Source organism: Polypterus senegalus, chromosome 6, assembly GCF_016835505.1.
Source record: "Polypterus senegalus isolate Bchr_013 chromosome 6, ASM1683550v1, whole genome shotgun sequence".
Lineage (NCBI taxonomy): Eukaryota > Metazoa > Chordata > Cladistia > Polypteriformes > Polypteridae > Polypterus > Polypterus senegalus.
In genome coordinates this window covers 175,651,470-175,667,826 of record NC_053159.1, presented here as the reverse complement: position 1 = coordinate 175,667,826, position 16,357 = coordinate 175,651,470, and the positions used below count along the sequence as shown (strand labels likewise).

The 16,357-nt window shown below is 41.6% G+C and overlaps 1 protein-coding gene across 4 annotated transcripts in view; it reads right to left on the bottom strand.

Annotated features, from left to right (window-relative positions):
- Nucleotides 1-16,357, bottom strand: part of gad1b (glutamate decarboxylase 1b) — a 66,051-nt gene that overhangs the window by 35,688 nt on the left and 14,006 nt on the right. For all 4 annotated transcript variants that reach the window (XM_039757601.1, XM_039757602.1, XM_039757600.1 and 1 more), the window contains 4 exons: nt 10,661-10,773; nt 6,111-6,226; nt 5,943-6,022; nt 572-626 (listed from right to left, as the gene is read on the bottom strand). In XM_039757601.1, the coding sequence (XP_039613535.1) occupies nt 572-626; nt 5,943-6,022; nt 6,111-6,226; nt 10,661-10,773 (364 nt within the window). The remainder of the gene's footprint in view (nt 1-571; nt 627-5,942; nt 6,023-6,110; nt 6,227-10,660; nt 10,774-16,357) is intronic.

The following is a 16,357-nucleotide window of genomic DNA, read 5'->3' as shown; positions in this document are numbered from 1 at the left end:
TGATACATCCTTGGATGCGCTGGGATGCGTCTTCAGTGATGTATCCTGGGGTCTTTGGGAGTTTTGGGTCTTTCCTAACAGCAGACACCCTCCCCCAGGTGAACCAAAAAAAGCATTACGGTCTTAAATTATTGGTTCTGTAACGACACTTTATGAGGTTGTGTGATTCCTGGCAGAACTATTACTTGACAAAGAACCACTTCATTCTGTTGTGGGGTCTTAACATATGAAATCAGTTCTTTGGGCTTGGAAAAGGTCTCTAATATGTGGGCAAACCAGAACTCTGTAATATATAGTATAGCAGGTGACCTACCAGGATACCACAGATCAAGAAAACCTGAACTTAGCTTGTGTTACACTCCTTTTAAAATCATGAGCCCTTTTGAATTTTACAAATCTATCATCAGCTCATGATGATTTATGGACCTTGTTCTGGATTTCAAGGTTCTTTCTGGATCCTTCATATGGACCATTCTTTTGGGAACCAATGGCATCGCTTCTTAAGAACCACTCTGGCAACTTTATTTTTAATAGTGTAGCTACACATTTTTCTGACAATCTTCATGCGTACCTTTTGTTTCACTTCAATAATTTTAGATTCCAGATCAGCCGGTATGACTCTTCCTCTGCAAGGATAGAAAAGTGTCAAATGTTAAATTAGCATAAAGAATAAAGTAGCACAAGTTTCTTGTTACTGTTGTGGACACCACGAGCACTCCAGCTCCCCAAGCAGCCAACACAAGCAGGCTCAGACTTAAGTTAAAAGGCTAAAGAGTCTTGGTTTGGTGGAAAACTCTTCTGACAGGCGTTTCCCACCACCGTAGCCACAAGTACAATAAAGCACTGGATAGCACAACGCTTTTCTTCCTTCTCTCACTGGTCATTGCCTCCTCCACTCCTTCTTGTCAGCATTGTCCACCTTCCTCCTGACTCTGGTTTGTCCATGAGTAGCAGGCAGCTCTTTTTATCTTCCATGTGGAAGTATTTCCGGTGTTCCGTAGATGTGCACTTCGGGGTGAGGCGGAAACCCCATGAAGTAGGGCTCCTTAAGGCCCTGCAGCATCCCCTGACGGCACCCACGGAACCCAACAGGGTTGAGTTGAAGAACTCCATGTCCCATGCTGTACTGTGGGAATCCGAGGCACCTCTACAACCGAGCGGGGTTGCCACCTAGCACTCTGGATGAGATAATGCTCTGTGTGCATTTTGTTTCCTAGTCGTTCCATTTCAATGGCGTCACAGCAGGGTAAGGACGCGGGACGTTCCTCAAACTGTATATAAAAGTATTGGCTCCATAGGATGGCATGGTAGCACAGTGGTTAGTGTTGCCTTTTCATGTATCTAGCACCAGGACAGTATCTTTGTGGAGTGTGCATGTTCTCCATATGTACGAAATGGGGGACCACATATAAACAAATGTCATTTCTACGTGGTGTGAGCGAAATGTAAGCAAATGCTTTTAATTGAATGTCTGCAATGTGCACTTCACTCACATCTGAATTGTTTGATTTGTAATTTTAAATTGAAGAGCAAAGCGGTAAATCAAGGGATAATATGTTTTTGCTCCAAATGTTATGGAGGACACCGTACGTATGGGTTTTATTGGGGTACACCATTTTCTTCCCCATCCCAAATGTCAGGTGAGCTGGTGATTCTAAATGAGCCCCATTGTGAGTGTGGGAGTGTCCACGAGTTGGCCCTGGATGAATGGGCACGGTGCCCAAGGCTTTTTCCTGCCTTATACCCAAGTGCTGGCGGAATAGGCTTCAGCCTTCATGACCCAAAAGTAGATTCCACAGGTTTGAGTGTGATATTTATGATACGTTTAGATCATCAGAACATTATAAAAACTGTGAGGAGAACAGGCCATTCAGCCCAACAAGTTCACCCATCGTGTTCACCTAGATTGCTGAACAAGCAGGCCCAGGCCTAACATTGCTCGATTATGTGTACCTCTTTTATAAGTCGCTTTGGATAAAAGCATCTGCCAAGCAAATAAATGTAAAAGTAATTGTAGTTTACGCAAAAAGACATCAAGTTGAGATCTGAAGGTCCCTAAAGTCCTACTCTCCACCACAATACTTAGTCATTTATTTCAGGTGTCTGTGGTTCTTTGCGAAAACAATAATGTTCTAATATGTTCACAAGACCTGCCCAAAACAAGTTTACCACCATGTTCCTGATACCGACTTTATTTTAAACTAACAGTCTGAATCCTCTGCACCAGATCCTTTCATAATTATAAACACTTCAGTCACGTCCCCTCTTAATCTCCGCTTACTTTAATAGAAAAGGTTCTGCTCCTTCAATCTAACCTCACACCTCTCGGTCTTAATCAGCATGGCTGCTCTTCTCTGGATTTTCTCCAGCACTGCTTTGTCTTTTTTTGTAATATGGAGACCAAAGCTGCATGCAGTACTCCAGATGAGGCCTCACTAGTGTGTTATAAAGCTTGAGCAGAACCTCCTTTGACATGTACCCCATACATCAGGGAGCTATATAACCTTAAAATTCCTATTAACCTTCTTGCTTGCTTCCGTCCACTGCCTTGATGCAGATAGTGATGAGTCCACTATAACCCCAAGGTCTTTCTCGTAAGGGTAGGTTCAAGTTTAGGACCCCCACCACCACCATATTTAAATTTACCTTTTTAACTTTCATGAAATGTTTTACATTAAGTTTTATGTGCCACGATTCTGCCACCCAAGTCCCTCTATAACAATTTAGCTGATTCTACCTGATGTGCCCTTTACATTAATTTACTTAGCAGACGTGTTTATCTGAAGAGCCTTACAAAAGAGGTCAACATAATCAAGTAAACATCAGCCTGGGGGACTGTTTGGAAACAACTGTCACAGGACGAGGGGACAAAATTGATCACCATAAGTGGAAAGATGAGAACAAAATAAAAGCGAGTTACACTTCCTAGTTAGAAAACGTGAAGCTAGCAGCTTATCAGTTAAAGGGAAATTCACAGAACTAGAATGTTTTCAAACAAAATATATCAAGGGGGCTATCAGTTCAAATGGAGATGAGCAGCTCAATCCACCATCTAGAAGCTACACACAGAAAGAGTCTGAATGGAGATTTGATGCCATGCAGAGGTGGCACCTCCAGATGCCATTCATCAGCAGACCTGAGATGCTGAGAAGGAGCACAGAACCTCATATTCAGATTAATTGTATTCCATCTGCAGCTAAGCATGTTTGAACCTACCTAGTAGTTAGATGGGAGACAATCTAGGAAAAGCTTTGGTTGTTGCTGGAAAAGGTGGTGGGACCATCATGGTGTGCTTACCCTGTGTGTGGATCCCAATGCCACCAGTGCAGTGACAGGGGCACTGCATTGTAAAAAATGGTACCATCCTTTGGATGAGACGTAAAACTGAGGTGCTGACTGTCTGTGGTTATAAAAGATCCCTGGGCATCTTTTGAAAAGAGTAGGCAATACCCCGATGTCCTGGCTAAATTGCCCACCACAACCTTGTCCAATCTGGCCCCCTAATCATCCCCTGTCCTATCTCTCTTACCACTTCACCACCTAATAGCTAATTTGTGGTGGGCACACTCGTGCAAGTATGGTGGGTGCAGCACATGGTTGGTGGTTGAAACGGTGCCCCACTGTCTATGTAAAGCACTTTGAGTAGTGAGAAAAGTGTTCTATAAATGAAAATTAATTATTATTATTTATTATTACTGTCTCCATAGATGTAGAAGCTGGCCCACTGACCAATCTGCAAACAAACATTAAGGATTTGAACTCAATATGTGCTACTGCCGGGTGCCAATGAAGTGATCTGAAAAGAGGAGTGATATGCGGCATGTATGATACATACCAGGGGTGTCCAACTTCGGTTCTGGGGGGACGCTGTGGCTGCGGGGTTTCCTTCCTGCCTCTTTTCTTAAATAATGACCACTTTCTGCTGTGAACTGGCTTCTTTTCCCTTCGTTTTAATTGCCTTAAGACTCAGATATCTGAATTGCTTCTTTTTTCCTTAAATGGTAGCCAACGTGAAGTGAGCCAACAGAAGACCACCTGAGTCAGGGCCTCAAACTCCAAACAATTTCATACCAATAAAGTTTCTTAATTAGAAGCTGATTCTTGTTGTTAATTTAATTCTATGGCTTGTGTGCTGCTACAGTAGCCTGTAATAATATTGTTATTAGACTGTTTGGTACATTCCTACCCCCTTTTAATTTAATACTTTTTGGTTTTTTCCTTTGCTCCCTTTTTGCCATTGGCCCTGCTTTAGTCTTTGCTTTACCTTCCACCAAATTGTATTTTAGGTTTTTAAGGAAATTATCGTCCTTTTTCCTTCAAGTTGTCAATGGTTTTCACGTCCTCATACTTTGTATGACTTCTTGGCAGAAATCTACTTTAAAGCATATGGATTCTCAGCCTTGACCTTCTTGGTCAGTAAACCTATCTGTCCACATTCAATACAACCAACAGGGCGACGCACACTCCGTATGGACTGGGTCAGGAGAGAAGCCCCACTAATACGGCATTCGGGGACAGAATTGCTTGTTTGTCCCACGTTTCCAAAACTGTTGATGTTCTTTTTTCTAAGAGTACCGTCACAACATTTTGTGGACCTGAGCACATCAACATTACTGAGACTTTCACCTTTCTTTGTTTTCAGATATTGTATGATGGAGAGAGAACAGAGACATGCTGGACAGATTGTATCTCATGGCTGGCCTGGAGACACCTCAGTATCCCCCCAGAGGAGTTGGCAGGGAAAAGGGATGTCTGTGCATCACTGCTGCCCCCTGTGGCCCAGACCCAGATGAGCAGCAGAAAACAGAAAAAAATACTTTGCATTTATAAAGCACTTTTCTCACTACTCAAAGCACTCAACAATTGTAGGTTAAGGGCCTTGCTCAACTGCCCAACACAACAGAGTCCCTACTGGCATTTATGGGAATCGAACCTGTAACCTTTCGATTGCCAGTGCAGATCCCTAGCCTCGGAGCCACCACTCCCCCTATGGATGGATTGCACGATGGACACAGGTTAGCTGGTCATATTTTGGCTCAATTTGTATCTTATTATTGTGTGGATGCTAATTGAGGTATGTGACGGGCAGCCACGGCCATTACTCAGCCGGCACGCCAGCTGGATGGAAGGAACGGGGGAGTAGAGAGAATCTGTGAGGCACTACCTCCCCTGGGACACTAGGAGGGCAGCCTTCCTGGTCGGCTGTGGCACCACGGATCCCCGCAGGGCATGCTGGGAGCTGGAGTTTGGTACAGCCCTGTTGGGTTCCATGGGGGCCACCAGGGGGAGCAGCAAAGCCCTACAGTGGACTTCCACCACAGCTGGGAGTGATTCCTGGTAACACTGATGAGCAACCTGGAGCACTCTCAGGAGTGGAATAAAAAGATCTGCCTCACTCCATTCGGGGAGCCAGAGTTGGGAGGAAGAGAACGAAGCTTGCCGGGAGAGGAGTGGAAGCAGAGAAAAGAGTAGAAAGGACAAGGACTGTGCTTTGGTCTTGTGGACATTGTCCTCTTGTGGGGGGGCAGAGAAAGTGTTTCCCACCTGTAAGTAAAGGTGTGCTGTGTGGAGAAACTCATGTCCTGCCTATCTGTGTCGGGTTAGGGCGGCTGTATGCACCCCGCTGGTCCACAGGTAACAAAGAACAATGAAGAGGTCCAAGTCATAGCAAGTCAATTAAAATTAAGGGAAAGGAAGTTAATTAGCAGCAAAACCTCATGACTAATTAAGGAAAGGGTTAGAATGAAACATTGTGTCCCTTCAAATCCTGAGTTGGACTCCCCAATATGGACCAACAACAGTGTTCTTTGTGAATAAATCCATAATCAAATAGCAAAATAAGTCCTGCTCAACTTTTCCAGTTATAATTATGACACTGAGCATCCACATTTAGCTTAGAAAAACTCCTAACTTAGCTCAACGCGGGTGCACATATACTGTACCTTTCATCCGTTTTTATCAAAATGACATTCTCTGTCCCGAATCCAAGTGCAGCTCCTGCTTTCTTTATGGAGTAATGACTCTGGAATCATTTCAAAGAGATACAAATCAGTCTTGGAACTCAACACAAACGTGGGTGTGTTTAAAAAAGAAGACGAACAATCCATTACCAGCTCTGAGGTAAACAGGATTAGTTTAGGGACTGCAGCCATTCCTTTGGTTTTCACATCTGGGAAGTACTTGTAGCGAGCGGCCATTACGCTGTACATATTGGATATAGCGCCACCTGGCCAAAAAAAAAAAACAAAGAAAAAAAAAGTTAAGAACCCTGTTCAAAATAAAGGTGCCAGAGTGTCTCTTCAGAGCGATGCCATAGGGAAGCCAGGATTGGTTCCCAAGAGACCCCTTCACGTGAAGGTTTCAGAAAGAACCTTCTAATTTTTTAGATGCGTCACAGGCTCCATACAGTAAATAACCAGAAACTAATAGATTGGTGACAGACCAGTGGCCTCTGATTTTAAAAGGATTCTCACTGCTTATGTACAGTAACACAGGCCGAGTCCAGGTTTTCTTACTTTGTTAGCATTTTGTTAAGTAGCTTACCATATATGTATTCTTTTTGACTTATTAGGAAGTTTTTGCAAAGCACAAAGTTAACTTCCTATGCACAGGCCATAATGTGGCACAGTGGTTAAGGCTGTGGACTTCAAATCCCACCAGTGACACTGCATGACCCTGAGCAAGTCTCTTCACCCACCTGTGCTCCAACTTAAAACTTTCACATCCCACCCCACCGCTGTTACTTCAGGTGGGCTCTGTCCTGGGGTCCCTCCTTCTCCTTGGTAATATCTTTCGTAAATATAACATTAGCTTCCACTGGTATGCTGATGACACCCAGCTCTATCTCACTAGCAAACCTACTGCTGCCTTTCCACCCTCCTCACTTATTGATTGCATAGCAGAAATCAAATCCTGGTTTTCTTCAAATTTTCTTAAATTAAACTGAGGTTCTCCTCATTGGTACAAAATCAACATTATCCAAAACTGATCATTTTTTATTGATAATTCCTTTGTCTTCCCTTCACCACAGGTGTCATCCTTGACAGTACTTTGTCCTTTCAGTCCCACATCAATAATATCTCCCAGTCTGCATATTTCCACTTGCGTAACATTAATCGGATTCGCCCCACCTCACTCCCCACACCACTGCTATCCTTGTTCATAGCCTTGTCGCTTCTCATTTGGATTATTGAAGTTCCCTTTTCTTTGGTCTTTCTCGTAAATCTCTTCAACTGGTCCAGAATTCAGCTGCCCGCATCAATACTAGAACCCCCTCTCCTCCCCATATCACTCCCATTTGCAGCAGCTTCATTGGCTTCCAGTTCAGTTCCAAATTCAATTCAAAATTCTCCTACTAACTTTTAAGGCTCCCCACAACCTCGCCCCTCCATATCTGTCTGACCTCCTCCATGTTGCCATTCCCTCCGACACTCTCAGATCCTCTTCCTCCATCCACTTGACTGTCCCCTTCGTCCGTCTTACCACCATAGGGAGCTCCCCAGCTCTGAAACTCACTACCATCTGAGCTTAGAAATATTGAATCATTTTCACTTTTCAAATCTAAAATTAAAACTTCATTTGTTTAAGACAGGTTTTTCTCTTTGATTACAATTAATCTATATGATTTTAATTTATGTATTTTTAGTTTTGTTTTTAATGTGTGTTTTTTCTGTTGTTCGGTGTCCTTGAGTGTTTAGAAAGGTGCCTACGAATAAATAAAATGTATTATTATTATTATTATTATTATTAGAATTAATAATAATAATAATAATATCTCAAATGTTGTAAGTTGAGTGGCGCAGTGGGTAGCACTGCTGCCTCACAGTTAGGAGACCCGGGTTCGCTTCTCAGGTCCTCCCTGCGTGGAGTTTGCATGTTCTCCCCGTGTCTGTGTGGGTTTCCTCCCACAGTCCAAAGACATGCAGGTTAGGTGTATTGGTGATCCGAAATTATCCCTGGTTTGTGTGTGTGCCCTGCCCGGGGTTTGTTTCCTGCCTAGCGCCCTGTGTTGGCTGGGATTGGCTCCAGCAGACCCCCGTGACCCTGTGGTTAGGATATAGCGGATTGGATAATGGATGGATGGATGTTGTAAGTCAGCCATATATGTAAATGTAACACAAAAAACCCTTCAAAGAATGAAATGGTGCTTTGTCATCTATTCACATCAGCTAATATTTAGGCATTAAAAGTATACAGACTAAACTAAACATAATCCAAACAAGGAACCGCACAACCCAGCGTGCCAGTATTTTGAAGAGTGTACAGTATAGCGACACACGGCTAGTTTGACTTTAACAAAGCCTCACAGTTTTGGTCTCACTATTTCCTTGTCTACTTTGCTTTACTGCACACCTTCATCTACCCTTCAGTTCTCGCAGATCCCTACGTTTCTTGACAGTCCAAGAACACTCAAAACTAAGAACACTCTTTAAAAATCCATCCATCCATCCATTTTCTAACCCGCTGAATCCGAACACAGGGTCACGGGGTCCCGCTGGAGCCAATCCCAGCCAACACAGGGCACAAGGCAGGAACCAATCCTGGGCAGGGTGCCAACCCACCGCAGGACACACACACAAACACACACTAGGGACAATTTAGAATCGCCAAACCACCTAACCTGCATGTCTTTGGATTGTGGGAGGAAACTGGAGCGCCAGGATCTCCTAACTGCGAGGCAGCAGCGCTACCACTGCGCCACCGTGCCGCCCCTCTTAAAAATCCTGGTTTCTTATTGGCATTTCATGTTTATTTGTGGCGGCACAGTGGCGCAGTGGTAGCGCTGCTGCCTCGCAGTTAGGAGACCCGGGTTCGCTTCCCAGGTCCTCCCTGCGTGGAGTTTGCATGTTCTCCCCGTGTCTGTGTCGGTTTCCTCCCACAATCCAAAGACATGCAGGTTAGGTGGATTGGCGATTCTAACTTGGCCTTGGTGTGTGGGTGTGTTTGTGTGTGTCCTGCGGTGGGTTGGCACCCTGCCCAGGTTTGGTTCCTGCCTTTTGCCCTGGGATTGGCTCCAGCAGACCCCCGTGACCCTGTATTCGGATTCAGCGGGTTAGAAAATGGATGGATGGATGTTTATTTGTTGGTTTGTGTGGTTCGTCATAAAACCATTGCTTGACAAATCTCCATTTCATTCTGGGAAGAGTTCTTTGCACATGAAGTTGGTTCTTTGTGCTTTGAAAAACGTCCTAATATGTAGAAAAAGAAAAAAAGAAAAACCCTGAAACCTCTAATGTATGACACAAACAGATTAAGTCTTAATCTTAATCTTAAATCAGTGTTATTGTATGCTGGAAGAGTCCTTTTATAATCATGAGCTATCGGTATTTCGCAGATCAATGACCATCTATTCATGGTTATTCACTGTGGATCTCAATAAATTATGGATCTTTCTGTAATCTTCATGTGGATGGATCAGAGAAGGAAAAAAGGCTCCTCTATGGCATCGCCCTGAAGTACGCAGAGTAAAAAAAATTATGGGATAACTCCAATCGGGTACTCACTTGAAAGTATCTCTCGTACGTCAGGGACACTTTCGCGTACATACGAGATGTGTTTTCGTGTTCTTAAGGGATAAGGGAAGCACAGTTTTGTCGTTTTTAATTCTAATTCTACCTTGTATACGTGAAAACATCTCGTATGCACGTAAAAGTATATTGTAACGAACACCGAGATAGAACGAGCAAAACACACACCGCAGGGCCGTTCTTAGCAGTTTAGGGGCCATACGCAGTTCAGAAATGTACATGGAAGCGGGGAAGCGGAGAAGGGGGATTATCAGAGCTCAGGAAGGTGTTCTAATAAAAAATCCGAAAAAGAACGATAAAATTAGGATGAGGGGGGTATCGTCACACATAACGTGAGGGACTGGCACAGACGGCCCACAGCCCGACAACAACAACAACAAAAAATTGTAAGTCGGGGCCCTGCTGGGGGCACCCATCACGGCCAGGGCCCTACGCGGATGCGCAGTTCGCGTATGCCTAAGAACGTCCCAGCAAACAGAATTAAACCCAATAACGGGTGCGTTTATTCCAGAACAAATGATTTACAGCAGCTTTCTATGCAGAATCCCACTCGCAAACGCCCTGTAAAGATAACAGTCACTTCACTAAACTATTCCACTCTCGCAGTGTCCCCGATCGCCGCCCGGTGTCTCGTGTCGTGTCGTGTCCCTTCTCCTGCGGTTACCCCGTTACCGTCTGCAAGTCTGTATTTATGAGGCCCTGGGAGTCTCGACCTGCCTTCTCGGACTTCAAAGGTTTAACGAGAAAGTTCCAGGGATTCCCGGAACGCAGAGCTCACCACACTGGTGACTACCCTGCTGTCAATCACCTGCCCAGGACCCGCCCATCTCCAGAGTGACAATGCTGGCCATTACAGCAACCCATTCGTACGTGAAAACATGACGGTCGTACGAGATTAGGGCTAACCCATATATTACGTTTCGTACTGAAAAAAACACTCTGGCACTTTAATTTTTAAGGGCATAGGCTGTGATACCAATACACCTTTCCTGGCTTTGCCACGTTAGCTAATATTTAGGGACATTAGCATCCAGACTAAACTAAACGTAACCGAAAGCAAAGTCGACAATTGAGCTAGAGTCCTGTGTAACATTCTAGAAGATTCGCGAACTATTAAAATAGCAAATTTGTACCTGGTGAGAATATTCCATCGCCATCTCCTCTAGGCCATCCAATGATTTCCCTCATTTTTCTAAGGGTGAGTTGCTCCATCAATACAAACACGGGGGCAATTTCGTAGGTGAACCTGCCAAAAAGCAAACAGAGACTTCATTGTTACTTCCACGTTTCTGCGCCGAATTCTTAGCTACTCTAAAGAGTAAGGAGGCTAAGAGCCTGGGCATTTGGTCGGATTTGTAAGTGTCACACACATATATTATATGTTTTAAATATATGAGATGTTTAGAAGGTGCGGCCGATGCTAAACCAAGACGAGAGCAATGAGCACCAATGCTAAAACTTGCGTATACAAGCAGTGGTGGTTCCAGACCAAATTTATCAGAGGGGCCAGGGTGGGGCCAGTCTTTTTTTCATGGGGGCACAGAACATCACCGTAAGTAATTAATTAAAATTTTATACCTTCGGCACAGGGGCCATAACAGGGGCCAGGGCCAGTTATACAGGGGTACTGGCCCCTGTTGGCCCCCGTCTAAAACAGCCTATATATACAAGTACCGGGCCATTGTTTGCGATGTTTAAAGTGCGATAACTAACATACTGAGACTCCTTAAAAGTCGCACACAGCGATGGTGGGATTATAATTACAGCTCTGTACCTCTGCCATAAAGTGTCGCGTTGTACCTTTCAATACCACCATAATAATTTTGTGCATCTACACGTTTAAAGTCCCGAGTTCCGAATTCCCATGATAAATATTAGGTTGATACCTATATGGTGTGTTAGGGCTTAAACCTTAACTTATTGCAAGTATTCTGTAGCCGCTTTTCGTTTCATCCACCATTCTTAGTGGATATGTTCCCACGAAAGGATATTATGAAAAAAAATCCATCCGTTTATTTTCTAACACTATCCAATAAATAGCAGAATCACTGACAAATAGAATCAAAGCTGCTAAAATGGATATCCTCACAATCCACCCGTTCATTACCTCAAGCTGCTTAGTTAGCTTACAGTGCCGAAGGGCCGTAGTCTCTCCAGGCCGCACAGGGCGTCGGGACCAAACTCTGGACAGGACACCAGTCGCCGGCAGGCCACACTGATGCACACACCTGCATTCTCTCACTCCGATGTGGGAACAGAGATGACAATCTCTAGTTAAACACGTTACCGTTTTACTACTGTAAAACCGCTCGGTGAAGTTTTCTGGTTAAACTTAAATTATCATAAATTTTACGAGGAGCAATAATTCATTGACACCGGCATCCCACTAGAATAAGTGAGCAAGCAATCCGTAACCAAATCCAATTTATTTGCTCCAATAATCTCAAACAAGGAAATACGCACAAATTATGAGAGCCTTTTAAAATTCACTCGAGGTTTAACAGAGCGCTTTCTTCCGGCAGATTCCAATTAAATGATGTGCCTTCTCAAAACGTTAAGAACGAGCAGTTGGGTCAGTTGTCTTTCTTGTTTTCTCTGAAACGTATAGAGGCTTGTTTAACGTGACAAATTTAAATTGTTCAACATACAAAGTCACACCCTGCGGTGGGCTGGCGCCCTGTCCGGGTTTTGTTCCTGCCTTGTGCCCTGTGTTGGCTGGGAATGGCTTCAGCAGACCCCCGTGACGCTGTAGTTAGGATATAACGGGTTGGATGATGGATGGATGGAACACACAAAATGCATATGTTAACAGGTGCGCCATTCACCGCACTTTCTAAACGAAATCGAGCCTTTTGGTGCGTAATAAAACTGTCTGATCTATTAACCTGTTCATCCTAAATACTCTTTAGATTAAAAAAATACAAGGAAAGCATAGGTTTTGTTTGGGGTAATGGTGAATAAAACCATAACGTAAATGCCTATCAAATACTAGCATGTTCGAACGATGCTGAACACTGTATTCGATGTAAAACATTTGGCATTTTTAATTCGTTAGTTAAATAGAAAGAAAATGCATTATTGTGTATAAGAGATAAATAGGAAATGCACTATAATAGATAAATACTAAATGCACTATATAATAGACAGGTAGACAGATGGATATATACGAGGGACGTTCAAAAAGTTTCCGCACGTTTATATTTTCGTTGGAAACGGTGAAGGAGGGAGGAGTATTAATTGGGCGTTAAAAGTGACATGACGCTAGGAAAATTGCATCGCAAATGAAGGTGACTATGTAGAAAAGTGTTGTAATTTGTTTCTCAAATCCTTAATAAATAGAGTAAAAAAGTACGGAAACTTTTTGATCGTCACTATCTAGATGATAGATAGATAGATAGATAGAAAAGGCATTATATAATAGATAATTAGGAAATACACTATATAATAGATAGTAAAGGCACTATATAATAGTTAAAAAGGCACTATATGATATATAGTATAGATATAGATCCATGTGAAGGTTCCAAAGGTAATTTTTAATATTTTTTTCTATAACAGGCTCCATAAATATAGATGATAAGATATTTAAGAAATAGTGGGTTCTTGATTTTAAAAGGCACTGAGCTGCATACAATTCCACAGATTCAGTTCAGTTTTTGTTGTCTGTTAGTATGCGGCGACGTCGAATACTGTACATTAAAGATTTTAGTTTTGTCCAGATGTTGGGAACCTCTTGAAATACGACACAGAACCAATTACAGATGCTAAGAACTGTTTCCAGAATTAAATGATTCTTTGTCACCAATGAACTCAGTTAAGTTCTGTTGCGGAACCGTTATTTTTAAGAGTGTAGATATATAGATTAAATAAAATGATGAAGGCACTATGTGATAGATAGATAGATAGATAGATAGATATGAAAGGCACTATATGATAGATAGATAGATAGATAGATAGATAGATAGATAGATAGAAAAGGCATTATATAATAGATAAATAGGAAATACACTATATAATAGATAGTAAAGGCACTATATAATAGTTAAAAAGGCACTATATGATATATAGTATAGATATAGATAGAGCCATGTGAAGGTTCCAAAAGTAATTTTTAATATTTTTTTCTATAACAGCCTCCATAAATATAGATGATAAGAGATTTAAGAAATAGTTGGTTCTTGATTTTAAAAGGCACTGAGCTGCATACAATTCCACAGATTCAGTTCAGTTTTTGTTGTCTGTTAGTATGCGGCGACGTCGAATACTGTACATTAAAGATTTTAGTTTTGTCCAGATGTTGGGAACCTCTTGAAATACGACACAGAACCAATTACAGATGCTAAGAACTGTTTCCAGAATTAAATGATTCTTTGTCACCAATGAACTCAGTTAAGTTCTGTTGCGGAACCGTTATTTTTAAGAGTGTAGATATATAGATTAAATAAAATGATGAAGGCACTATGTGATAGATAGATAGATAGATAGATAGATATGAAAGGCACTATATGATAGATAGATAGATAGATAGATAGATAGATAGATAGAAAAGGCATTATATAATAGATAAATAGGAAATACACTATATAATAGATAGTAAAGGCACTATATAATAGTTAAAAAGGCACTATATGATATATAGTATAGATATAGATAGAGCCATGTGAAGGTTCCAAAAGTAATTTTTAATATTTTTTTCTATAACAGCCTCCATAAATATAGATGATAAGAGATTTAAGAAATAGTTGGTTCTTGATTTTAAAAGGCACTGAGCTGCATACAATTCCACAGATTCAGTTCAGTTTTTGTTGTCTGTTAGTATCCGGCGACGTCGAATACTGTACATTAAAGATTTTTGTTTTGTCCAGATGTTGGGAACCTCTTGAAATACGACACAGAACCAATTACAGATGCTAAGAACTGTTTCCAGAATTAAATGATTCTTTGTCACCAATGAACTCAGTTAAGTTCTGTTGCGGAACCGTTATTTTTAAGAGTGTAGATATATAGATTAAACAAAATGATGAAGGCACTATGTGATAGATAGATAGATAGATAGATAGATAGATAGATAGATAGATAGATAGATAGATAGATAGATAGATAGATTACAAGTTGTCCACAAAGTAATCTTAAATTAGCTATGTGCAGATGGTTAGCAATATCCCAAAGGCAACTTCTCCCGATATTTTAAACAGATTTATATGCGCCTGCTAACAGTAAAGAGAGTTGTACAAAATAAACTGAATTTAATTTGATTAACTAAATATTTAATCTCTCTGGTTAAGAACGCAATAGTCAAGATCTCGTTAGGCAGTGATATTTTCAAATTATAAAGATAAGGGTTCAAAAGACTCGATATTGAATGTGAATTTTCCTACTGATCTTGCAAATAAATCCTATTGATCCGACATTGAGTGCGCCTGATAAGTTTCACGAGTCGTGTAAATGTGTTCCTAATTAGTAGTACAAACAACGAGGATACAATTTAGTCTGTCATTTTTCTTTAACACATTCAGCCCAGCATTGCACAGAAAAGGTATTCATAAATGAAGGAATAAACCGAGTAAAACACACACGATGTGCACTATCACATTAACATTAATCAATTAAATTTAGGCTATATTGAAAACATTTAACCATCTTTAGACATATGCATGTGATAATAAAACATTTTAAATGTAACCTTGCAATTCATACTGTATAAACTGCTTTGAGATTTTTAAATAAATAAGACAAATAAGACGCGAAACAAATAAATATTTTTAATGTAACGTACAGCTGCCAATTTAAAATGGGGTCATACTGTGTAAACTACATTTAAGTATCGGGAATCAAAAGCCCACCCAAGTTGTATCACCTTTACTGGATCCTTACGTTCTTTCTCGGTAAAATTAGACGCGAATGACGTCGTATTATTACATTCAAGCCGTTCCGAGAGGTCCTCGTTTAACTTTAGCTAATGTCGCTTTGTTGTCTGTTTTCAAATTATTTTTGATTCGCCGTTCGAGGTGACAGATTCAGCCTGACGCGCCACCCCCCCGCCCCATCCCCCCGCTCGCATCGCCCAGGGTAACGCTTTCCGCTTCTGGATGGCCTCGTCTGTTGATACCAGCCAACAATCAACCAAAGTTAATGGACCGTTGAGTTGTAATCTGGGACAAGATTAAGGCAACCAGAATACAGTTTCATTCCACCTATATCTTTAAAGCAATACAATTATCTGAATCACCGGTAAAAATATTAATTTCGTTGAAGTCAATTTACAACACCCACACCCTGCATCGACCCCCCCCTCCCCCCTAACCGAAAGCCATGTACACAGATCATATGTAAACCCATGTAGCACTGTTTCCAGATCGATATGCAATTTAGTTTGACTAGAGGGTTTGTATCACGATTGTTTCGGAATAAATAGGCAGGCCGTGCTGTTCTTGCGAACCCTTATAGGCATGGTAGGATCACGTGACTTGGCTGCCTGTCGGGCCGTTACGTGGTTCACATTCTGAAACCCGACAAAAAAAGAAACGACTGAACACGGGCTCGTGTAGGACCTCACTACTTCATTTAAAGGATGCCAGCCTTAAAGGGAGAGTGGACGTGTTGTTCCGTTGGTTGTTTTCCATTGTACAGTATGTACTGCAATACGAATGAAGCATTAATAGCCAATACTAATTGCTTGCAAAACATTTGTTTGAACAAGTAGATCAATATTAACAATTGGGGACTTCTGGTTTGGAAAAATGGATTTCATTATTTTTTTCACCATAGGTGGCGCTTTATTTAAAAAAGGGACATGTGTAATTTAGCAACAGAAAACTTCATGATGTGAA